A 24,806-nucleotide genomic window follows, 5' to 3' on the forward strand; every position below is an offset into this window, starting at 1 on the left:
CTTTGTGTTCAACAAGAGATCTAAATCCAACCCACCTCAAATTCCATTCACTTTTATCTACCGCTAATTAGCTTTGACTGTTAGTAGTTCGGATTCTTGTTGAGCGCGTTAGCAAGCAGTAAACCTGAAGTCATTTGAACCGCCTTGCTTCCTGATCGGTTGCACCTGACTGATCCCTGGTATTGGATCAACAGGCCAATGCCTCTTACCAACTAGGACGGTGATGACCTTATTGCTGGCATATTGCTCGATTTCCCGCAGCCACTCAGAGAGGCACCGGAAGGACTCTTCACAGGTGATGTCGTAGGTCAGGATTAACGCGTTGGCACTGCGATAATAGCTCTGCGTGATGGAACGAAATCTTTCTTGTCCCGCCGTGTCCCAAATCTGCAGCTTTTGTTTTTCCCCACAACAGGGAAAAGAAGGGAAGGGAAACGAAGGGTTGGGGGAAAAGAAAAAAAAATAGAACGTGTTAGCACTGACCCCAATAAAACCTCACGTCTTCACGTATCCCACAGATCCTCCAGGTGTTCCCATCCATATCAAGTTCTATTTCTTTCGAAACTTGTTGTAATATAGTTCCTTGTGTAGGTGTGTGTCACCCATTGTCCACTTCATACTAGGGCTTGCAGAGTCACGCTGAACCACACAGGAGAAAACAAACTCCTAGAACGCCATAACATCCTGATAGTGCATAACATAACATTCTGAGATGTGCCCTACCATTGACGTCCAGGATTTGACCATATATAGACTGAGCAGTAGATTAGAAATTGTACTTTTACAGGCTGTTTTTAACCACATGCTATTGCTCCTCCTGCCTTTGTCCTATCTCAATAAAAGGGGCTCTCAGACCCCCAATCTGGGTCGCTCCATCCCGAGAAAGGTTGTCTTCTCCTGTCTTTTCTCAACATTGGCCTCATGGACGAACCACGGGAACGTTACAAAAACTTTTTAAAATTTTGAAAGTATAAAATATAAAAAAGCAAAGGAACGGGAAATGCATTGATAAAGGAGAATATTTGTAGTTCATGGTGGAAAGGAGGAGTCCTTGGTGCTCTCTGAGCTTGATCGTGTGTTTTGGGGGGGGCGGATGTTTCATTACCCAACTAGGTAACATCATCAGGGCTAGAAGGGAGTAGAGTTAGCACTGATGACGTTACCCAGTCCGGTAATGAAACGTCTGCCAAAAAAAAAAAGCTCAGAGATCACAAAGGACCTCACAGCGAATGTATATTCCCACCAAAACATCTAATGGCGTTTTCCAAAAGTTTTAGCTGGGTGACCTCAGCATCTTTTCATCTGGCATCTTTCTTTTTTTTTTAATTGGGCACTAATGCTGATTTTGCCTGTTGTTTGTTTGACAGAATTTTAACAGCTTGATTTTCATTTCGTTGGAAAGAGAAAAGTTTAAGTATACAATGAATTCAGGAAATTCATGGCGCTGCACGAAGCCCCAAAATGCAAGGCGAATGCTCCCCTGCACATGCGTCCTACCCACATGTGTGTGCGTGTCTCCCGCTTGCGCCCCTCCCCCCGCATATGCAAGAATAGGATGAAAGACTAGGGGAGACATGATAGCAATGTTCTAATATCTCAGGGGTTGCCACAAAGAAGAGGGAGTCAAACTATTCTCCAAAGCACCTGAGGGCAGAACAAGAAGCAATGGGTGGAAACTAATCAAGGAGAGAGAAGCAACTTAGAACTAAGGAGAAATTTCCTGACAGTTAGAACAATTAATCAGCGGAAGAGAAGTTGCCTCCAGAAGTTGTGAATGCCCCAACACTGGAAGTCTTTAAGAATAGCAATAGCAGTTAGACTTATATACCGCTTCATAGGGCTTTCAGCCCTCTCTAAGCAGTTTACAGAGTCAGCATATCGCCCCCACAGTCTGGGTCCTCATTTCACCCACCTCGGAAGGATGGAAGGCTGAGTGAACCCTGAGCCGGTGAGATTTGAACAGCCAAACTGCAGATAACAGTCAGCTGAAGTGGCTGCAGTGCTGCACTCTAACCACTGCGCCACCTCGGCTCATCCAAGAAGATGTTGGATAGCCATTTGTCTGAAACGGTATAGGGTTTCCTGCCTAGGCAGGGGGCTGGACTAGAAGACCTCCAAGGTCCCTTCCAACTCTGCTATTGTTTTGTCTTGTATACTTCAAGGATACTCATGGAACGGATGAAAAATGATTAAAAACTGTACAGTTATCTACTTAGAATAAATTTGGAAGCGGTTCAAGAAACAATGATAAGATGGGCAAAAAACATTGGATACACAATAGAACTAGAAAAATGGCAACAACTATGGGAAAGGAACTATAAATTGACAATGGCGACAGCGTACAAAGAGAATTTATATAAAATGTTTCATAGATGGCACATGACACCTGAAAGATTAGCAAAAATGTTTAAGGATAAATCGGCTAAATGTTGGAAATGTCACCAATTGCCAGGAACATATTATCATATGTGGTGGATGTGTAGCTGTTGGGTTAAAATATAAACATGTTTAGAGACAATGATACATCAACCCATCGAATTTAAGCCAGGGGTATTTTTATTGGGTATTCTACTAGAGAAATATCGTGACTCGACTAAACCGCGCCCCATTAAACCATGTCGCTGATGTCATCAACAGGGCGACAACAGCCAGCGCGGAGAAAGCAAGCCGATTCAACTTAAGGTAAGGGTTAGGTTTTGGGTTAGCTTTAGGGTTAGGTTTAGGGTTAGGTTAAGGGTTACGGTTAGGTTTAGGGTTAGGTTTAGGGTTAGGTTTAGGTTTAAGATTAGGTTAAGGGTTAGGATTAGGTTAAGGGTTAGGTTTAGGGTTAGGTTAAGGGTTAGGATTAGGTTTAGGGTTAGGTTAAGGGTTAGGTTTAGGTTTAGAATTAGGTTTAGGGGGGGTTAGGTTTAGATTTAGGGGTTAATTTTAGGTTTAGGGTTTACAGCATGCTTCTGTCTCCGCGCTGTTGTCGCCCTGTTGATGACATCAGTGACGCAGTTTAGTCGGGCGCGGTTTAGTCGGGCGCGGTTTTGTGGGTGAACCGAGAAATATAGTAAAGAAGATTCATATTTGATTGTACAAATAACGAGAGCAGCTAGAATTGTATTTGCACAAAATTGGAAAGCAGACAGAATCCATCGGAAGGGGAGGTAATAAGGAAGATATTAGACTGTGTAGAAATGAACAGGTTGACATTGAGAGGACAAAGAAGAATCAAGTGTACTACAGGACATGGGGGCGATTTTATGAGTGGCTTGAAAAAAGATATAAATAGAAAGAAAAAGGAACAAAATATGAAATAAATATCCCAGACAACCCATGATTAAATTAAGGGGAGGGGGAAAAAGAAAATATCAAAATGTAAATATACAGGTGGAAAAATCATATGAATTGACAATTGTTAAATAGCAATTATAAGAATGTATATCTAAGAATCAATTTGCAAGGAAAAATAAAAAAAAACTTTTTACAACCCCCCAAAAAACCTATTTAAAGGGAAGTTTTGTTCCGGAGAGTCACTTAAAGTAATGTATACCATGCGTGCAAACTATTTTTTTTTCCCCAAGCGAGCAAAAGATTGCCTTTCCTTTTAAACAATAACTGTTGTTCTCTGGCCATTAGCCTTCCATCAAATGTACCTGTATTAAAATTGCAGTATTTGCTGTTTTACAGAACATCCCTGCATATCTTATCATGGCTTTACATTACACCAGACTGTAGACTAAATCAATGGAGCAGTAGACAGGCTGACTACTAATACATGATATCCAAGCTCAGTATGCAGCAAACTAATAATTTATCCTTATCTTTTAATCCAGGGGTGGACAACTATGGTCCCTTTATGACTTGTGGACTTGAACTCCCAGAATTCCTGAGCCAACATGACAAACTTTGGCCCCTTTAAGACATGTGGACTTCAACTCCCAGAAATAACTCAAAGTGCCGAACACACACACACACACACACACACACACACACACACACAATACAGTACTCCTTCCTCCTATTTTTCCCACAACCATCACCCTGTGAGGACTGACAGAGAGAGAAAAACTGGCCCAAAAGTCATCCAGCTGGCTTTCCTGGCTAAGGCTGGATTTGAACTCACGACTCTCATGCTTTAACCCCTATAGACGAAACTGGCTCTCTTTTCTAATTGTTCTGACCGAGGCTTCCCAAGAGCATGAAGCAAACTCCTGATCCCGACAAAAACCCCTTTTATTAATTGTCTGTGAATTCTGCTCATTCACATCCGGCAAAGTCTTTCAAGGGAGGATTTACAGTCACAGACCTTCTCTGGCTTGGAGAGCTGCCAGGCCGATCTCTGCAAAACTTGGGAAGGAGTCTCAGAGAGTCACGAACCAATTAAATGAACTAATTGTCTCCTGCAAACTCCACTCCCCTTTCGCTCCTCTTTGATTTCCTCTGGGAGGGACCATTCATCGTCCACCTGCGGCCTTACTCCCAAGTCAACCCCTGTTCTTCAGCTGTTCCCTTCGTCTGGCAATTCTGTGCATGCGCACACTGGGAACAGGCTCCAGCTGTTCTTCTGCCTCACTGATGTCTGACTCCAAAGGCAGCTGATAACTGGCATATGGCCCTGGCACCCTCTCTGCCTCCGACACAGAGCCCTCATCAGAGCCTTCCCCAGACTCCAGGACTGGCCCAGGTTCCTCCCCAACCTCCTCACTGTCCGAATCTGCTGCCAGCTTTGCTGGCCGCTGGTGGGCCACAACAATAACACAGAATGTGATTGCGCAATTCCATTAACTTGGAATTCAAACCACATAAATGTTTTTTTAATGCCCTTTCAGCAATTCTGCCTGAGCAAAGAGACTGTTATTTCAGCTTTGCTGGTGAAATGCAGCCCTTGGCTTTAGCAGAAGAACCAAAAACAACTTAAAAGCAACTAGATTCCTACTGAAGGAAAACAACCACAGATGCTAAACTCCAGGCCGAGCCAAGCCTGGCTGAGACCATTAGGAAGACAGCTAAAGTTAATGGGTCTTCTGCTTAAGGGAGCCTATCCGAAACAGGTCCCTTCCAGATGCTTTGGGACATGTGGGGGACGGGGGACACACTTTAGGATGGAAAGAATTGGCTCCTTTGGTGAAGCTCCAAAAATTATCACAGCAGCTGGCATGAGCTGGAAGAAATGAAACTTACCCTCGCCCTTAGCTTATATTCTAAAGGACACAAGACCAAAGGAAAGAGAGACGATGAAGAGAGAAATAAACATTTTTCTGAAGATCGGTTTTGAAAATGGCAAAGTTCCTAAAATAATCGGCTTGAAAGGGCAAAGAGAATAAAGCAACAATCTCCATCACTTCCTCTTCCTTTCTCTTTCTTTCTTCCTTTCTTTTTCTTTCTCTTCCTTCCTTCCTTCGCCTCTCTCTTGCAACTGATCATCCCACATTTCCTTTCTTCCTTCTGCCCTTCCTCCCCCATCCTTCCTGGGCCTCTCTGTTGCAACTGATCATCCCACATTTCCTTTCTTCCTACCTGTCTGCCTCTTTCTTTCTTTCTTTTTCTTTCTTTCTTTCTTTCTTTCTTTCTTTCTTTCTTTCTTTCTTTCTTTCTTTCTTTCTTTCTTTCTTCCTTTTCTTCCTTTCTTTCATTCCTCTCTATCTTTTCTTTCTTTTTCTTTCTTTCTTTCTTTCTTTCTTTCTTTCTTTCTTCCTTTTCTTCCTTTCTTTCATTCCTCTCTATCTTTTCTTTCTTCCTGCCTGTCTGCCTTTTTTTCTTTCTTCTTTCTTCTTTCTTTCTTTCTTTCTTTCTTTCTTTCTTTCTTTCTTCTTTTTCTTTCCTTCCTTCCTTTCATTCCTCTCTATCTTTTCTTCCCCCCTCCCTCCCTTCCTTCTTTCCAGCCTTCCTTCCTGGGCCTCTCTGTTGCGAATGATCATCCCACATTTCTTTTCTTCCTATCTGTCTGCCTTTTTCCTTTCTTTCTTTCTTTCTTTCTTTCTTTCTTCCTTCCTTTTCTTCCTTCCTTTCATTCCTCTCTATCTTTTCTTTCTTCCTGCCTGCCTCTTTCTTTCTTTCCTTCCTTCCTTCCTTCCTTCCTTTCATTCCTCTCTATCTTTTCTTCCTCCCTCCCTCCCTCCCTCCCTCCCTCCGGTGTTCCAATATTTTAGGGGCTGCCACAAAGAAGAGGAAATCAAACTACTCTCCAAAGCACCTGAGAACAGGACAAGAAGCAATGGGTGGAAACTAATGAAGGAGAGAAGCAACCTGGAACTAAGGAGAAGTTTCCTGGCAGAACAATTAATCACGACTTGCCTCCAGAAGTTTTAAACGCTCCAACACTGGAGATTTTTAAGAAGAGACTGGACTGAAGACTTAAGTTCCACATAGGAAGCCTACCATGCTTCCTTTAAGTTGTCCTCAGTTGCAACACACCCTTTTGTGACACGAACAGATTCCCAGCTGAGGCAGGAAAGTTAAAGGAAGACTTACCTTTACTTTCTCACCATTTATCTCCACCGTCTTAATCATAAAGTCAACCCCAATGGTGGCTCCCTGGCCTGGTGGGAAAAGTCCCTTAACAAAGAAAGAAAATAAAAATTATTCAGGCTACAGTTTCAGCTCTAGCGATCGTTTTGCACGACGTTATTTCAAACTTGGATTAGCCCAACACAGACAGTCCTTGACTTACAAACCATTCATTTAGCAACGGTTAGAAGTTTAGCAATGGCACTCCAAAAAAAGTGACTTGCAACTTATCCTCCCACTTACATCCATTAGAACCAGTGGTGGGTTCCTACCGGTTTGGACTGGTTCGGCTGAACTGGTAGTGGCTTGGCAGCCTGGAACCGGCAGCGACCCAGGCCTGCCACGCCCCCGAAACGGTTCTCCTACGGGGCGGCCGTCTTGATTTTTGTGCAATTTTCATTGCACAAATTTAATTTATTTTTCCTTTTTAAATGTTTTGTGCATGTGCAGACTTATTTATGAGCAAATGTACACATGCGCGGCAGTAACCCACCCCTGATTGAAACATCTGCATGGTCGTGTGATCAAAACATGGACACTTGGCTGGCACCAACCAACAACCCAGTCTATGTCAGGCTTCGAAGGGAGGAAGAGCTCGGAATGTGAAATCCAGATGGGAACCAAGGACACTTCAGCAGGTGTCTGCCAGAGTTTTCCCATAACAACACCTGGGCATCTAATTGGACGATGTGACCTGAACCAAAGGGCGGGGGGGAGACTCTCACTTATCAACAGAAATTTGGGGGCTTGATTGTGGCCGTAAGTCGAGAACTACATGTAGATTGTGTTGGGGAGAAAGGGGGGAGGGAATTAAAAAAAAGAAAAATCAGATCAAAGTTCTAAAACTTGCTCACATTTGTATGTTCATGTCATTCACGTAGTAGAAACCAACTGGCTGTCAAGGTTTCAAGTAATAAACCCCACAACAAGCAAAAACTCCAAGGCAGATGAATTCCTCAAAGCATAGCTTTATTGGCTATATCATATTGGCACAGATCTGGTGAAAACCGACCCTGAAGGTTCCCACAGTTTTCACCTAATTAGAAGTAACAGTTTTCCCTCAACTCCAAACAATCTGTCACATGGGCCAATCAAGACGTTGCCTGGTTGCCTGGTGACCTTACTCCTCCTTCCTCGGGCCAGGTGTGAGAGATGTCCTTGGTTCCCAAGAGAAAGTATTTTGTTTTGGCTACAAAACCCCAGATAATCTCTAATCCGCCCTCCATATCCCTCAGCTCCAACACCGAAGCTCCAAGATGGCTTCGGCCAGGCCAAGCTTCAGTTTTAACACTGGCCTTAAAATAGCCAGGTCATAATCGAAAGCTTTTTTCCTCCCGTCTCGTTTCAGACAGTTGGCACCGGAGTTTCCCAGAACTATTGTATACCTGGAGCCCGATCTATCAACATTTTGAAAGGCCCTGAAGCCCACTTTGTCTGCAGGAGGCTGTGCGAAGCTGGTTTAAGTATTAATTCTCCCTGCAGAAATGCCTCGTTGTTTGTTTCCGTACGGGTTTTAAGGATCGCTTTCAACATTACGAGACATCCGGGGGGAATGGAGCCTCTGTATTTCAGCGGCGAACTTCAAATGGATTTGAGCAAGCAACTGAATTAATTATTGATGCTGGGATGTATACTGCTTTGCGTGGCGGCTGGCTTACAGGCACACGACAAATAAAACAATGATTATTTGCTACTGAAGTGTTGTTTTGATGTGGTAGACAAGAGACAGTGATGGGTTCCGGATCCCGTTGCAACGGAGCCAAACCTCCACCACATTGCACGCGCGCATGCATATTTACCGCCCGCAACGCTCCAGGTGCTCGGCAGAGCTTCGCGCAGGCGCCGTACGCTCCGTGTGCGTAAGCCCCTATTGGCTCAAATACAGGTAAGGAGCACCGGAAGGGTACCTGAGGTTCCCAGCAGGCACCGGTACGCCCATATCTCTGCCACCAGCCCCCCCCCCCCACATCAGGGCACCCTCTTTACCACAGCTTCCTACATCCCTCTGCCAGTGAAAACGGGGCTCCATTTTCACTAGCAGAGGGCTGCAGGAGGCCGTCATGACCGAAAATGGGGGTCATGCAGGGGAAGTTGCACGCAGTCCCCCCACCCCTTTTCCGGGTTCCAATTTTGTTGGCAGAGAGCTAGACAAACAAACTAAAAACAAAAGAATAAATACAATAATACAATAACAGAGTTGGAAGAGACCTTGGAGGTCTTCTAGTCCAACCCATTCCAGTCCGGCTTCAGGCCTGGCTACAGCACAGAAACCGCTTTGGTCGCATTGACCGATGACCTCTGGAGAGCCAGGGACGGAGGCTACGCCTCCATCCTGGTTCTCCTTGACCTCTCAGTGGCTTTTGATACCATCGACCATGGTATCCTTCTGCGACGACTGCGGGAGGTGGGGGTGGGAGGCACTGTTTTGCACTGTTTTGCGGTGGTTCTCCTCTTACCTCTCGGACAGGTCGCAGTCGGTGTTAGTTGGGGGGCAGAGATCGACCCCTAGGCCCCTAACATATGGGGTGCCGCAGGGTTCGGTCTTGTCCCCCCTACTTTTCAACATCTACATGAAACTGCTGGGCGAGATCATTCGGCGGCACGGGATAAAATACCACCAGTATGCGGACGATACTCAGTTGTATCTGTCCGCCCCGTGCCAACTCAATGAAGCGGTGGACGTGATGAACCAGGGCCTTGAAGCTGTTAGGGACTGGATGAGGGCTAACAAACTCGTGCTCAACCCAGATAAGACCGAGTGGCTGTTGTGTTTCTCTCCCACTAATTTGGCAAGTATTCCATCTCTCAGGCTGGGGGGTCAAACACTACGCCCCTCAGACAGGGTCCGCAACTTGGGAGTCCTCCTGGACCCACAGCTGACTTTTGAACACCATTTGTCAGCTGTGACCAGGGGGGCATTTGCCCAGGTTCGCCTGGTGCACCAGTTGCGCCCCTACCTGAACCGGGAGGCTCTCACAACAGTCACTCGTGCCCTTGTGACCCCTAGGCTGGAGTACTGCAATGTGCTCTACATGGGGCTGCCCTTGAAGAGTATTCGGCGACTTCAGCTAGTCCAGAATGCGGCCGCGCAAGTGATTGTGGGTGCACCTCGCTTCACCCACATAACACCTATCCTCCGCGAGCTGCACTGGCTACCTGTCGATCTCCGGGTACGCTTCAAGGTGCTACTTGTCACCCATAAAGCCCTTCATGGTAGTGGATCTGGGTACTTGAGAGACTGCCTACTGCCAATCACCTCCACTCGACCTATTAGATCCCATAGATTAGGCCTCCTCCGAGTCCCATCTGCCGGTCAATGTCGACTGGCAACCACGCGGAGGAGAGCCTTCTCGGTGGCAGCTCCGACCCTATGGAACGATCTCCCCGTGGAGATTCGCACCCTCACCACCCTCCAGACCTTCCGCACAGCCCTCAAAATCTGGCTATCCCGTCAGGCCTGGGGCTAAAGACTGTAACCCACCCGAATGGTATGAATGTTGTGTTTTTAATGACGTACTGTCCTATGTGTTAAATGTTTGTTTCCCCCCCCCCCTTTTTTTGAGTTGTAAGCCGCGCTGAATCCCCCCAGGGAAAAGGGCGGCATATAAATAAACTTAATAATAATAATAATAATAACCCCTTCCTAGGCAGGAAACCCTATACCGTTCCAGACAAATGACTATCCAACATCTTCTTAAAGACTTGCAGTGTTGGGGCATTCACAACTTCTGGAGGGAAGCTGTTCCACTGATTAATTGTTCTAACTGTCAGGAAATTTCTCCTCAGTTCTAAGTTGCTTCTCTCCTTGATTAGTTTCCACCCATTGCTTCTTGTTCTACCCTCAGGTGCCTTGGAGAATAGTTTGACTCCCTCTTCTTTGTGGCAACCCCTGGAATATTGGAAGACCGCTATCATGTCTCCCCTGGTCCTTCTTTTCATTAAACTAGACATACTCAGTTCCTGCAACCGTTCTTAATATGTTTTAGTCTCCAGTCCCCTAATCATCTTTGTGGCTTTTCTCTGCACTCTTTCTAGAGTTTCCACATCTTTTTTACATCGTGGTGATCAAAACTGAATGCCGTATTCCAAGTCTGGCCTTACCAAGGCCTTATAAAGTGGTATTAACACTTCACGTGATCTTGATTCTATCCCTCTGTTGATGCAGCCTAGAACTGTGTTGGCTTTTTTGGCAGCTGCTGCACACGGCTGGCTCATATTTAAATGGTTGTCCACTAGGACCCCAAGATCCCTCTCACCGTTACTACTGTTGAGCCAGGTACCACCTATACTGTACCTGTGTATTTCTTTTCCCCTTTTTGCATTTGAGCATGCAAGGAGAGACAGGAAATAAAACAAAAATAATAAATGAAATAAAAACAAAATCAGGTAAAACAATGAAATGAAATGTATCATCTCCCATCAAAAGCAAATGGCTCAAATCGGATACGGAGCTCTAGAGCGAATTGGGGAGGGGGGGGGAGAGATCCTATCATATCCAGCCCTTTTCTCCCCCGCTATGCAAAAATACCGACGAGGCTCCCATATCCATTTAACCCCTTCTTACCTGTGTAAACCGTCGTACTAAGCAGGTCTTCCCCACACCAGCGTTCCCGATTAAAACTATCTTGAAGAGAAAGTCATAATCTTCCATACTCATTTACCAAACTGCAAGGAAAAAGGAAAAAAAAAAGGAGAGATAAATGAATCGATCCAGGAGGAGATACAGTATATATCGGAGAATCTAGAAAATGTTAGCAGAGGATTAGAAGCAAAACGATTAGGTGGCAGATCCAGTGACTTTTCTGATGACAAAACAGACTTTGCTCCTTCAACTGTGCAGGACAAAGGTCCCTGCGTATTGGCTCTTTCTTCCAACACCACAATATTTATTGAAATGTATGCTAGAACTGCCAATCCTCAACGTACGACGGCAATTGGAACCAGAATTTCCTTTGTTAAGCAAAGGAGGCCATTGAGTGAGTTGCACCTGATTTTACGGCAGTTTTTTTTGGGGGGGGGGAGGCACAGTTGCTACATCCTCGCATCCTGTTCTGACCGAGGATTCCCAAGAGCATGAAGCAAACTCCTTGTCCCGAGAAAAAAAACCCTTTTATTAATTTCACATCCAGCAAAGTCTTTCGAGGGAGGATTTACGGTCACAGACCTTCTCTGGCTTGGAGAGCTGCCATGTAATTATTTTCCAAGCAGTGCAAGGAAAGACTGGGCAGAGAGTCTCTGAGATTCACGGACAGATCTTCACACTCCTGAAACAAATGAATGAACGAACAAATTGTTTCCTGCAAAAAAAACCTCCCCTTTCGCTCCTCTTTGGTTTCCTATGGGAGGGGCCATAGGAATTCTCATCCGCCTGGAATCGACACTGTTTATCGGACATTAATAAGATCGAGCGGATCCAGAGGTATTTCACGAGAAGAGTCCTCCACTCCTCTACTCATAACTCCTCCTCTTACACTACCAGGCTCGAAATTTTGGGCTTGGACAACCTGGAACTGCACCGCTTATGGTCTGACCTAAGCGTAGTACACAAAATTGTCAGCTACAACGTCCTACCTGTCAACGATTTCTTCAACCGCAATAATACACGGGCAAACAATGTACATAAAAGCTATAAACTATGATCATAGTCATCATAAAAATACATCATAAATCATAAGAGACAACACTTAGTGATAGAATCAACATTAATCGTACTAGGAAGCTAAATTAAACAATATAAACCATAAAGATGCAAGCAACAAAGTTATAATCATAAGTAGAAAAGGAAATAGGTAATAGGAAAGATGAGAAGAATAATATTAATAATCTTAGTAAACAGTCTGACAGTAGTTTTTTTAGCAGAATGATGGCATCCTTGTGTCTAGTTGTTCTGGTGTGCAGTGCCCTATAGCGCCATTTTGAGGGTAGAAGTTGAAACAATGCTAGCTGTCTCAGAAATCTCAACTTTCCTGAAAGTAACCTTCATTCAGGTTCCCTCTCGAAACAGGAATTGGATTTCCATCTGCCCCAACTTTCCACCCAAGACAGTGAGGCCTTGAGTCACGAGAAAAGCTGCTGCCTGAACAACTGTAGTTAAAGTATTGGCTGGGGATGATGGAAAGCGAAGTCCACCCCTTGGCAGTCTGAAAAACCCAAGAACAGGTGTGGTTGGTGTGAAAAACCTTTGCCAGACCCATTCTCGAATACAGCTCGTCTGCCTGGAATCTACACTGTATATCGGACATTAATATGATTGAGCGGCTCCAGAGGTGTTTCACGAGAAGAGTCCTCCACTCCTCTGCTCACAACAATAGCAATAGCAATAGCAGTTAGACTTATATACCGCTTCATAGGGCTTTCAGCCCTCTCTAAGCGGTTTACAGAGTCAACATATCGCCCCCAACAATCCGGGTCCTCATTTTACCCACCTCGGAAGGATGGACGGCTGAGTCAACCTTGAGCCGGTGAGATTTGAACAGCCGAACTGCAGGACCGCAGTCAGCTGAAGTAGCCTGCAGTGCTGTACTCTAACCACTGCGCCACCCCTTATGCCACCAGGCTCGAAATTTTGGGCTTGGACAACCTGGAACTATGCCATCTGATCTGACCTAAGCATAGTACACTAAATTGTCTGCTACAACATCCTATCTGTCAACGACTACTTCAGCTTCAACCTCAATAATACATGGGCAACAATCGATACAAACTCAAGGTAAATTGCTCTAAACAATTGCAGAAAATACGACTTCAGCAACAGAGTGGTCAACGCCTGGAATGCTCTACCCGACTCTGTTGTTACATCCTCAACCCCCTCCCCACCTAGTTTCAACCTCAAACTGTCTACCGTGGACCTCACCCCATTCCTAAGAGGTCCGTAAAGGGGGCGTGCATAAGCGCACCAGCGTGCCTACCGTCTCTGTCCCACTCTCCCCATATATTTGTACTCATTTCCTTAGTTCATATGCATGTTTATTTGTATATCTCTTATCTTGTACATATTTGACAAACTAAATAACTAAATAAAAAATAAATAAGAGTTTAGCAGGAAACATAGCTGTGGGTTAAACCAGCAGGACAAGAAAAATATACTGGGAAAAGGCCATTACAAATCACTCCAAGAAATTAACTGGACTTTTGAGTTATAGAAGATCCCACTCTCCATGTTTTTTATGGCTTTCTTTATAACAAACATCGAGAGCATCGACTGCTCTCTCCAATGGGTTGGAGACCCACCAAAGATTTTCAACACTCACAAAATCCTAATCAGTTCTGCCAGCTATTCTACACATCCAGTAGTGGAGAAAAATAATAGCTTAGAACAAAGGTGGTATTAACTTACCTTCCCTAAAAGATAAAAGTTCCCCCGAACATATGTGCTAGTCGTTCCCGACTCTAGAGGGCAGTGCTCATCTCCGTTTCAAAGCCGAAGAGCCAGCGCTGTCCTAAGACGTCTCCGTGGCCATGTGGCCGGCATGACTAAATGCCGAAGGCACATGGAATGCTGTTACCTTCCCACCAAAAGTGGTTCCTATTTTACTACTTGCATTTTTTACGTGCTTTCGAACTGCTAGGTTGGCAGAAGCTGGGACAAGTAACGGGAGCTCACTCCATTATGCGGCGCTAGGGATTCGAGCCGCCAAGCTGCCGACCTTTCTGATCGACAAGCTCAGCGTCTTAGCCACTGAGCCACCCTTCCCTACCCGTTTGGAAATGTGAGCGCGCACGCTCAGCTTTCCGCACATGTGATTTGTCATGAAAAACGTGCCTAAAAGGGACGGCATAGAGACAGCCCTCCCACGATTTCCACAACCGATTAGGATGAACCGGTCCGAACTGGCCCAATACCACCTCTGGCTTAGAAATCCTGGAAGCACTGAAATCTCGCAAGAGCTGAAATTCCCAAGATGTTTGAGAACCTGACCTTCTAGCCTTTTTCTCTCGGCCGATAGGACTTCCATGTGACCAGCGTGCCACAGAGGGGAAAAATCCATGTTTTTTTTGGGGGGGGGGTTGCGTGTATATGTGTCCGTGCAAAAAAATTAGGAAGGAAAAAAATTCAGATGGCTGTTTGCTAATCTATGGGAAACTGAAGACGGAGAGAAAGCCAGACACGTACTGGAAGGGACAAGGGCATGAAATGTTCTCTCTACATAGTAAATATTTACTCGGATTATCTGGTTGCTGCAGATATATCTGGAATGCCAGAACAAGGTAGTCGAAATGTACAAAACTCGGCTAGGAGAACTGAAGCGCCCCCTCCCCCCGCCCCCACAATAAGTCTTCCAGAGGTCATAAGGACCAGAAACTTGTTCTTTCCTTTTGGAATAGGAGCAAATGTGTGTACAGGAGGTAGTCCTGGGTTTAGGACCACAATTTACATTGCTAAGCGAGACCGTTGAGTGAATTTTGCCCCATCTTATGACCTTTCTGGAAGCCGTTGTTAAGTGGATCACTGCAGTTGGTAAGTTAGTAACACCGTTGTTAAGTGAATCCGGCTTCCCCATTGCCTTTGCTCGTTAGACGGCCGCAAAAAGTGGGGTCCCATGACCCCTGGACACTGCAACCGTCATAACGATGAGTCCGTTGCCAAACGTCTGAATTTCTGATCGCGTGACCATGGGGAATGTTTTCAGTTGTGAAAAATGGTCAATAAGTCACTTTTTTCAGTAACCTTGGATAGTCACTAAACAAACAGTTGTAAGTCAAGGACTTATAGAAGCACATCCACACACATTCATTTGGCTTACTATTTAAATTTGTCTGAAATGGTATAGGATTTCCTGCCTGAGCAGGGGTTTGGATTAGAAGACCTCCAAGGTCCCTTCCAACTCTGTTATTCTATTCTATTCTATTCTATTCCAATCCACCCCATCCCATCCCACTCCTATTCTAATTCTACTGCTAATTCTAATATATTCTATTTTCTACTCTACCCTACCCTATCCCATTCCATCCTACCCTATTCTAATTCTCCTAATTCTAATTCTAAATTATTCTATTCTATTTCTATTCTCTACCCTACCCTATCCCATTCCATCCTACCCTATTCTAATTCTCCTAATTCTAATTCTAAATTATTCTATTCTATTTCTATTCTATTCTCTACCCTATCCCATTCCATCCTACCCTATTCTAATTCTCCTAATTCTAATTCTAAATTATTCTATTCTATTTCTATTCTATTCTAAAAAGTTGGCTTTTCCAGCAAGCCAGCCTGGCCTGAACAAAACAAAACAAATTATTGATTATTGTTAATTTTAATTTGAATTCTTTTTTAAAAAATGTCATTGTCAATTTTAATTGGGTTTGGGATATTCTATTTAATTTTTTTTAACTTTTGTATTATGTGTTTCTTTTAATGTTGTACGCCGCCCTGAGTCCTTGGGAGAAGGGCGGCATATAAATCGAATAAACCTAAACCTATTCTATTCTCTACCCTATCCCATTCCATCCTACCCTATTCTAATTCTCCTAATTCTAAATTATTCTATTCTATTTCTATTCTATTCTCTACCCTACCCTATCCAGTTCCATCCTACCCTATTCTAATTCTCCTAATTCTAATTCTAAATTATTCTCTATTCTATTCTCTACCCTACCCTATCCCATTCCATCCTATCTTATCCTATCCAGTGGTGAAATTCAATTATTATTTTTTTTACCACCGGTTCTATAGGCGTGGCTCGGTGGGTGTGGAGGGGAAGGATCCTGCAAAATCCCCATTCCCTCCCCACTCCTGGGGAAGGCCGTTGCAAATTCTTAATTCCCACCCCACTCTGGGGCCAGCCAGAGGTGGTATTTGCTAGTTCTCCAAACTACTCAAAATTTCCGCTACCGGTTCTCCCGAACCTGCTGAATTTCACCCCTGATCCTATCCCATTCCATTCCAATTCCATTCCATCCTACTCTATTCTACTTCTATTCTACTCCTATAATCCTCCTATCCTATCCCATTCCAAATTCTGCATCGAAGGCATGCTATTGTGCAGCAGAATACTTTGCTATCAGTAATGCATTCCTTTTAGTGTTTATCTCCAACTGCTTGTCGGAAGAAAAGCTACTTAGCCTCATCAGATGATAGAGGGACATAAATAATGATCTCACCCTACAAGCTCCTTCGGCATCATCCAGACAGAGAATCCCTCCGCCTCAGCAGGATTCGTATACAGCCCTTCTCAAAACCGTTTCTTTACTAGTTGCCCAGGTTCGCCTGGTGCACCAGTTGCGTCCCTACCTGGACCGGGAGGCGCTCGCAACAGTCACTCACGCCCTCGTGACCTCAAGACTGGACTACTGCAATGCGCTCTACATGGGGCAGCCCTTGAAGAGTATTCGGAGACTTCAACTCGTCCAGAACGCAGCCGCGCGAGCGATTGTGGGTGCACCTCGGTACACCCACGTTACACCTATCCTCTGCGAACTGCACTGGTTACCGATCAGTCTCTGGATATGCTTCAAGGTGCTAGTCATAACTTATAAAGCCCTTCATGGTATTGGACCTGGGTACTTGAGAGACCGCCTGCTGCCAATTACCTCCCACAGACCCGTTAGATCGCACAGGGTCGGCCTCCTCAGGGTTCCGTCTACCAGCCAATGCCACCTGGCTATTACCCGGGGGAGGGCCTTCTCTGTGGCAGCTCTGGCCCTCTGGAACAAACTCCCCGCAGGGATTCAGACCCTCACCTCTCTCCAGGCCTTCCGAAAAGCCGTCAAAACCTGGCTTTGCCGGCAGGCCTGGGGGTGATGAGTTCCCTCCCCTCTCGACATGTATGGTTGTGCGACTGTTGTTTACTTTTATTATTTGTATTTTGTCTTTTTATGTTCCCCTTTTTCCCCCTTGAATTGTTCGCCGCCCTGAGTTCTCCCGGAGAAGGGCGGCATACAAATAATAAAATTCTATTCTATTCTATTCTAGTTAAGGAAGATTCTGCAGGCATTGCCTAGGCTGGTGCTTGGCTCAACTGTGGCAGCTTGAAAACACGGGGGCTTCAACGCCCAGAATGACCCCTGTGGACTACAGCTTTCCGGTTTGCAAATTGAGCAGCTCGTTTTGATTTTGAGTTAGTGTACATTATCCTAGCTTTTTTTGAGAGAGGGGAGGAGGGAGGGAGGAGAGGAGAGGGAGAGGTTGGCGTAGCAGGGGGCTGGCATCTTCCCATCACGAGAATTGTGTGGAGTAGATGAAACAGAAGGCTGGTTTGCAATGGGGCATGGTGCCAGGCTTAGGGTAAACCACAGTTAAGACATTTGGCACAGGGAGAATCAGTTTGTGGGTTCTGACCATCCAACATTTCCTTCCTTCCTACCTTCCTTCCTTCCCTCTCTTGCTCCAACCCATACATTTTCTTTCCCTGCCCTTGCTCATCCTTTATCTTATTATCCTTCCTCCTCCTCCATACGTTTTCCTTTCCCTTCCCTTATCTCATTATCCTTCCTTCCTTTCTTCCTTCCCTCATTGCATTATCCTTCTTGTCTTCCCTCTACTATGCCAGTCTTTTCAAGCAAAAGGGCACCTTTTCTTGCAAGGAATTTTCTCTTTTTCCTTCACTTCTGTTCCAACACTGTGCGTTGGGTTGCATTGCGTAGAAGATAGATAGATAGATAGATAGATAGATAGATAGATAGATAGATAGATAGATAGATAGATAGATAGACAGATGATATAGACCATAGATAGATAGATAGATAGATAGATAGATAGATAGATAGATAGATAGATAGATTAGATAAGATATAGACAGACAGACAGATGATAGATAGATAGACGATAGATAGACGATAGATAGATAGATAGATAGATAGATAGATAGATAGATAGATAGATTAGATAGATAGATGATAGATAGATGATAGACAGACAGACAGACAGACAGATAGATGATAGATAGATAGATCATAGATAGATCATAGATAGATAGATAGATAGATAGATAGATAGATAGATAGATAGATAGATAGATAGATGGGGTAGAGAGTTCTAGGTAGCTAGGTAGCTATATAGATAGATAGATGACAGACGATAGATTAGATAGATGATAGACAGACAGATAGACAGACAGACAGATAGATAGCAATAGCAGTAGACTTATATACCGCTTCATAGGGCTTTCAGCCCTCTCTAAGCGGTTTACAGAGAGTCAGCATATTGCCCCCAACAATCTGGGTCCTCATTTTACCCACCTCGGAAGGATGGAAGGCTGAGTCAACCCTGAGCCGGTGAAATTTGAACCGCTGAACTGCTGATCTAGCAGTAGCCTGCAGTGCTGCATTTAACCACTGCGCCACCTCGGCTCTTCGGATGATAGACAGACACCTCGGATGATAGACAGATAGACAGACAGATAGGTAAGATGATAGATAGATATAGATAGATGATAGACCATAGATAGATAAGATAGATAGATAGATGATAGACGATAGATTAGATAGATAAATGACAGACAGATAGACAGACAGACAGATAATGATAGATAGACAGATAGACAGATAGACAGACAGATAGATAAGATGATAGATGATAGATAGACCATAGATAGATAAGATAGATAGACAGACAGACAGACAGATGATAGATAGATGATAGATAGATAGATAGATGATAGATCGCATTAATGCATAATCAGAGCTGAGATTCAGCCGCCAAAATTCCTATGTTCCTTTCCTATCTTTCATTCCCCACCATACGGTGACCAGTTAAAACCCTGCAAAGCTCTTTTCCTAACAGTCGGTTCAATGTGCTCTGGTCTGCTTCTCCCAATTTCTTCCAGTTGGGCAACCTTGAAGCAGCATTTGGAGAAGACACAGCCACTACTTTCGCTTTCCCAAGTATGCCCCCCCCTTCATCCCCCTTTCTCCCTAGTTCATGGCAGACTATCATTGCATCTCAGCGAAGCACAAGCAAGCATGAGGTGGCCCCTGACATTGTCCTTCTGCAATCACACAGATAAAGATTGAGGTGGGGAGAGATCTACATATTATTTACAGCAGCCATGCTGGGCTGGGGAATTCTGGGAGTTGAAGTCCACACAGCTTAAATTGCCCAAGGTTGAGAAACTCTGATCTACGGTAACATTGGTTTGCTCTGCTGTGTCTAACTGGGCTTAGGAAAAAAAGTTGTTTGCTCATGTGCACAGAGCACAGAGTCATATGATTGAAATCCTGCAAAGAGAAATGAAATAAAAATTTAAAAAATACTGTTTGATTATATCCACTCATTTTATCTCTAGATATTTCCTTTCTTCCTCTGAAACCTTCTGTAGGGGAATGAAAAACAAGGGTGAAATGCTCTGAAGTCTGCTACTGGTTCGCTTCGTGCACGCATGCACATTTGCACACATGCGCATTTGCACGCATGCGCATTTGCACGCATGCGCACTGCAGGCGCTAATAAGCCTTTTCTGAGTCTGCAAAGGAAAAGTAAAACGGGGGGGGAGGACAGTTGAGACGTGCGATTTACATTCGCTAGGAAGCAGGATTTCCTGCTTTCTAGCAAATATAAATCACACAGCGCAGCCGATTGTCGCACAGCGGATCATCGGAACTGTTAAACTTTTTTTTAGCATTTTTTTACTACCTATTCCCCCGAACTGGTAGTAAAAAAAAATGCTAAAAAATGTTTTTTTTAAAGTTTTTAACAGTTCTGACAATCAGCTGTCTGCGTGATCGTCAGAACTTTTTTTTTCTTTTTAAGCATTTTTTACTATCTATTCGCCCGAACCGGTAATAAAAAATGCAAAAAAAAAGTTTTTTAAAAAAAACTTCCCACAATCGCATCGCACAGCTGATTGTTGGAACTTTTTTTAAAAATGTAAGCATTTTTTTACTATCTATTCCCCCGAACTGGTAGCAAAAAAAAAAAAAAAAAACGCTAAATGTTTTTAAAAAGTTTTTAAAAGTTCTGACAATCAGCTGTTCCGCCCGGATCGTGGGAACCTTTTTACTTTTTAAAGCATTTTTTACTACCTATTCACTCGAACGGGTAGTAAAAAATGCAAAAAAAAAAATTTTTTTTAAAGTTCCTATGCTCACATGGCACAGCTGATTGTTGTACAGCTGATTGTTGCACAGCTGATCATCAGAACTTTTTCTTTTAGTTTTTTTAGCAATTTTTTTTACTACTGGTTCGGGCACACTAGCCCAAACCGGTAGCATTTCACCCTGCTCCAAAATGTTTGCAATATTTATTGGGGTAATTTCTGGAGCTGTTGCCTGCTTAAAGATACCTTACCTGATTAAACGCTGCTTTTGATTTGTTGATTTAATAAAATCTGTTTATGTTTGCAAAGAAAGCAGAAGGGCGGAGCTCCAAGGTAGAAAAACACATTGGGTTTCATTTTATTCTCACACAAGGAGAAATATCCCCCGTCGTCTTTTCTGCCTTTTGAGTTTTAAACTGGCCTAAAATCCAAAATCCATTTCCGGAGACCAGTTAATTAGAGGGCACTTTTAGGAATTGATTTTGAAATGGAGGCTTAATGAGAAAAAAATTAAGGTTTGGCCACTGAGATTTTCTTTGGGTTTTTTAAAGGCAAAACGGAGGTTTATAGGAAAGATCTTTTTTCTTAACGCAGGTGGAAAGGCTGAGCAGGAGTGTGATGGGGTGCTGTGAGATTCACAGATTGGTAATGGTGGTTATGATGGCTGACGATTGCAGCTCTGCGATCAAAACCCTTTCCCTGGTTTTAGGGGTTTCTCAATATCAGCAACTTTTAAGTTCTGGAAAGGAAGGAAGCAAGGGAGGGAGGGAGGAAGAGAAAAGGGAAGGGAGGGAGGAAACAGGGTGGGATGGAGGGAAGGCAGGGAAGAAGGAAGGAGGAGAAGGAGAGAGGGAAGGAAGGAGAGAAGGAGGGGTGAGATGGAGGGAGGGAAAGCAGGCAGGCAGGAAGGAGGAGAGGGAGAGAGGGAAGGAGGGAGAGGGAGGGAAGAAAGGAAGGAGGAGAGGGAAGGAGGGAAGGAAGGAAGGAAGAGAGGGAAAGAGGGAGGGAAGGAAGGAGAGGGAAGAAAGGAAGGAAGGAGGAGAGGGAAGGAGGGAGAAGGAGGGAAGAAAGGAAGGAGGAGAGGGAAGGAGGGAAGGAAGGAAGGAAGAGAGGGAAAGAGGGAGGGAAGGAAGGAGAGGGAAGAAAGGAAGGAAGGAGGAGAGCGAAGGAGGGAAGGAAGGAAGGAAGAGAGGGAAAGAGGGAGGGAAGGAAGGAGAGGGAAGAAAGGAAGGAAGGAGGAGAGGGAAGGAGGGAGAAGGAGGGAAGAAAGGAAGGAGGAGAGGGAAGGAGGGAAGGAAGGAAGGAAGAGAGGGAAAGAGGGAGGGAAGGAAGGAGAGGGAAGAAAGGAAGGACGGAGGAGAGCGAAGGAGGGAGAAGGAGGGAAGAAAGGAAGGAGGAGAGGGAAGGAGGGAAGGAAGGAAGGAAGAGAGGGAAAGAGGGAGGGAAGGAAGGAGAGGGAAGAAAGGAAGGAAGGAGGAGAGGGAAGGAGGGAGAAGGAGGGAAGAAAGGAAGGAGGAGAGGGAAGGAGGGAAGGAAGGAAGGAAGAGAGGGAAAGAGGGAGGGAAGGAAGGAGAGGGAAGAAAGGAAGGAAGGAGGAGAGCGAAGGAGGGAGAAGGAGGGAAGAAAGGAAGGAGGAGAGGGAAGGAGGGAAGGAAGGAAGGAAGAGAGGGAAAGAGGGAGGGAAGGAAGGAGAGGGAAGAAAGGAAGGACGGAGGAGAGCGAAGGAGGGAGAAGGAGGGAAGAAAGGAAGGAGGAGAGGGAAGGAGGGAAGGAAGGAAGGAAGAGAGGGAAAGAGGGAGGGATGGAAGGAGAGGGAAGAAAGGAAGGAAGGAGGAGAGGGAAGGAGGGAGAAGGAGGGAAGAAAGGAAGGAGGAGAGGGAAGGAGGGAGAAGGAAGGAAGAGAGGGAAAGAGGGAGGGAAGGAAGGAGAGGGAAGGAAGGAAGGAGAGGGAAGAAAGGAAGGACGGAGGAGAGCGAAGGAGGGAGAAGGAGGGAAGAAAGGAAGGAGGAGAGGGAAGGAGGGAAGGAAGGAAGGAAGAGAGGGAAAGAGGGAGGGAAGGAAGGAGAGGGAAGAAAGGAAGGAAGGAGGAGAGGGAAGGAGGGAGAAGGAGGGAAGAAAGGAAGGAGGAGAGGGAAGGAGGGAAGGAAGGAAGAGAGGGAAAGAGGGAGGGAAGGAAGGAGAGGGAAGAAAGGAAGGACGGAGGAGAGCGAAGGAGGGAGAAGGAGGGAAGAAAGGAAGGAGGAGAGGGAAGGAGGGAAGGAAGGAAGGAAGAGAGGGAAAGAGGGAGGGAAGGAAGGAGAGGGAAGAAAGGAAGGAAGGAGGAGAGGGAAGGAGGGAGAAGGAGGGAAGAAAGGAAGGAGGAGAGGGAAGGAGGGAAGGAAGGAAGGAAGAGAGGGAAAGAGGGAGGGAAGGAAGGAGAGGGAAGGAAGGAAGGAGAGGGAAGGAAGGAAGGAGAGGAAAGGAGGGAGAGGGAGAGAAGGAAAGGAAGGAGGAGAGGGAAGGCAGGCAGGCAGGAAGGAAGGAAAGAGGGAGGGAGGGTAGGCAGGAAGGAAGGGAGGGAGGGAGGAAAAGAAATGCAGGGAGAGGGAGGATTTTGCATTTTTGTCCTCCTATCAATTACTTTTTCGATTATTATTATCTCCTGAAATATCAATGTTGTAATAGATGAATGCAAACGCATTCAATAGGTTATGGATACAACAAACCATAATTAAGTGTGGGCGAAACTACCACTGGCACCAACTCAGTGTAGTTTGCCTAGGCATAAACCAAGTTGCAAACTTGGATTTAATGACGATTATGTTGCATGGAGAAACCTCCTTGTTCTTTTATACCAAGGATAGTCAACATTTTTATACCTACCGCCCACTTTTCTATCTCTGTTAGTAGTAAAATTTTCTAACCGCCCACCGGTTCCACAGTAATGGTGATTTATAAAGTAGGGAGGTCAATTAAATTTTAAAAAGGAAAGTGCTTCAATATCGGACAAAACCCGTACCGCCCACCATGAAAGCTGGAACGTCCACTAGTGGGCGGTAGGGACCAGGTTGACTACCACTGTTTTATACAAACCCTGGGCCAATCTGAAACTTTTGGGTTATGTAATACTTTCCTTATCATCTTTCCTAGGGAACATCACCCCCTGGTGGAAGACATTGGCATTTCACAACCTGAGCAATTCACTGGTAGGTAGTCCTTGACTTACAACCATCCATTTAATGACCATAGTTAGAAGTAGTGCAGTGGCCTTAGCGGTGGAGCTCTGGCCTCACAATCAGGAGGTTGTGAGTTCGATCCTAGGTAGAGGCAGATATTTCTCTCTCTGGGCACAATGAGAATATATCTGCTATGAACTCTGCATTGGTGATGGGAAGGGCATCTGGCCAGTAAAGACTCAGCTCCACTCAGCTGCCCCGATTCCACCCCACAATGAATTAGGGGATCATTAAACAACAACCCCCCCCCCCAAAATTAATGACCATAATTACAATGGCACTGAAAAAAGTGAGTTGTTTTTCACACTTACGACCCTCGCAGCATCCCCATAGTCACATGATCAAAATGGCAACTGACTCGTATTTACAACGGTCCCAAGGTCACAAGCAAAGTCAACCGGGAAGCCAGGTTCACTTAACACAACCATGCAACTGACGTTAATAACTGCAGTGATTCACTTAACGAGGGTGGAAAGAAAGGTCATCAAAATGGGGCAAAATTCGCTCAACAAGCGTCCTGCTTGGCAACAGAGATTTTGGGCTCAGCTGTGGCCGTTCAGCTGAGGCTTGCCTGCATTAAAAAGCTGTGTGTGTGTTTGTGTGTGTGTGTGTGTGTGTGTATATGTCCATCGTTTATAAATTGCTGCAGATTGAAAAGGCCGCACCTGGGTGAATCTGAACCATCTTGGAGCGGAAAGGAGACCACCAGGAAACCTTATAGGTGAAACCTCTGGAAAAGGATAACAGCAAAACCCCAGTGCCCTCTGTCAGCAAAATTAAAAGATATCCCCCCCCCCCTCATGATGGCAAACCTGTGGCACGCATGCCACAGGTGGAATGTGGAGCCATATTTGCTGGCACGCCACCCATCAGCTCCAGCGCGCATGCACGCACCGGCCAGCTGATTTTTCGCCCTTCTGGAGGGCCGGAGAAGGCTGTTTTCGCCCTCCCCGGGCTTAAGAAAAGCCTCCGGAGCATAGGGAGGGGTCATGCACACATGCGCGGGGAGGGGGGGGGTTACTCATGCATGCACAGGTGGGTGGGGAGGATTTAATTGGTGTTGGCATGCGCAATAGGCATGCACAATTTTGGCACACTGTAAGAAAAAGGTTCGCCATCACTG

At 45.1% G+C, this 24,806-nt stretch overlaps 1 protein-coding gene across 3 annotated transcripts in view; it reads right to left on the bottom strand.

The window, feature by feature from the left end:
* Positions 1–24,806, bottom strand: part of LOC116510160 (ras-related protein Rab-30) — a 48,162-nt gene that overhangs the window by 3,254 nt on the left and 20,102 nt on the right. Inside the window, exons 1-4 of one of the 3 annotated variants that reach the window (XM_032219607.1) lie at positions 11,660–11,688; positions 11,060–11,160; positions 6,460–6,543; positions 210–393 (exon numbers count right to left, since the gene is read on the bottom strand). In XM_032219607.1, coding sequence (XP_032075498.1) covers positions 210–393; positions 6,460–6,543; positions 11,060–11,152 — 361 coding nt within the window. In that variant the 5' untranslated portion in view covers positions 11,153–11,160; positions 11,660–11,688. Of the gene's footprint in view, positions 1–209; positions 394–6,459; positions 6,544–11,059; positions 11,322–11,659; positions 11,689–24,806 lie in introns of those variants that run through there. The other 2 variants (XM_032219606.1, XM_032219605.1) reach the window with 2 other exon arrangements.

The sequence above is a fragment of the Thamnophis elegans genome, chromosome 6 (assembly GCF_009769535.1).
Source record: "Thamnophis elegans isolate rThaEle1 chromosome 6, rThaEle1.pri, whole genome shotgun sequence".
In the NCBI taxonomy this organism is placed as follows: Eukaryota; Metazoa; Chordata; class Lepidosauria; order Squamata; family Colubridae; genus Thamnophis; species Thamnophis elegans.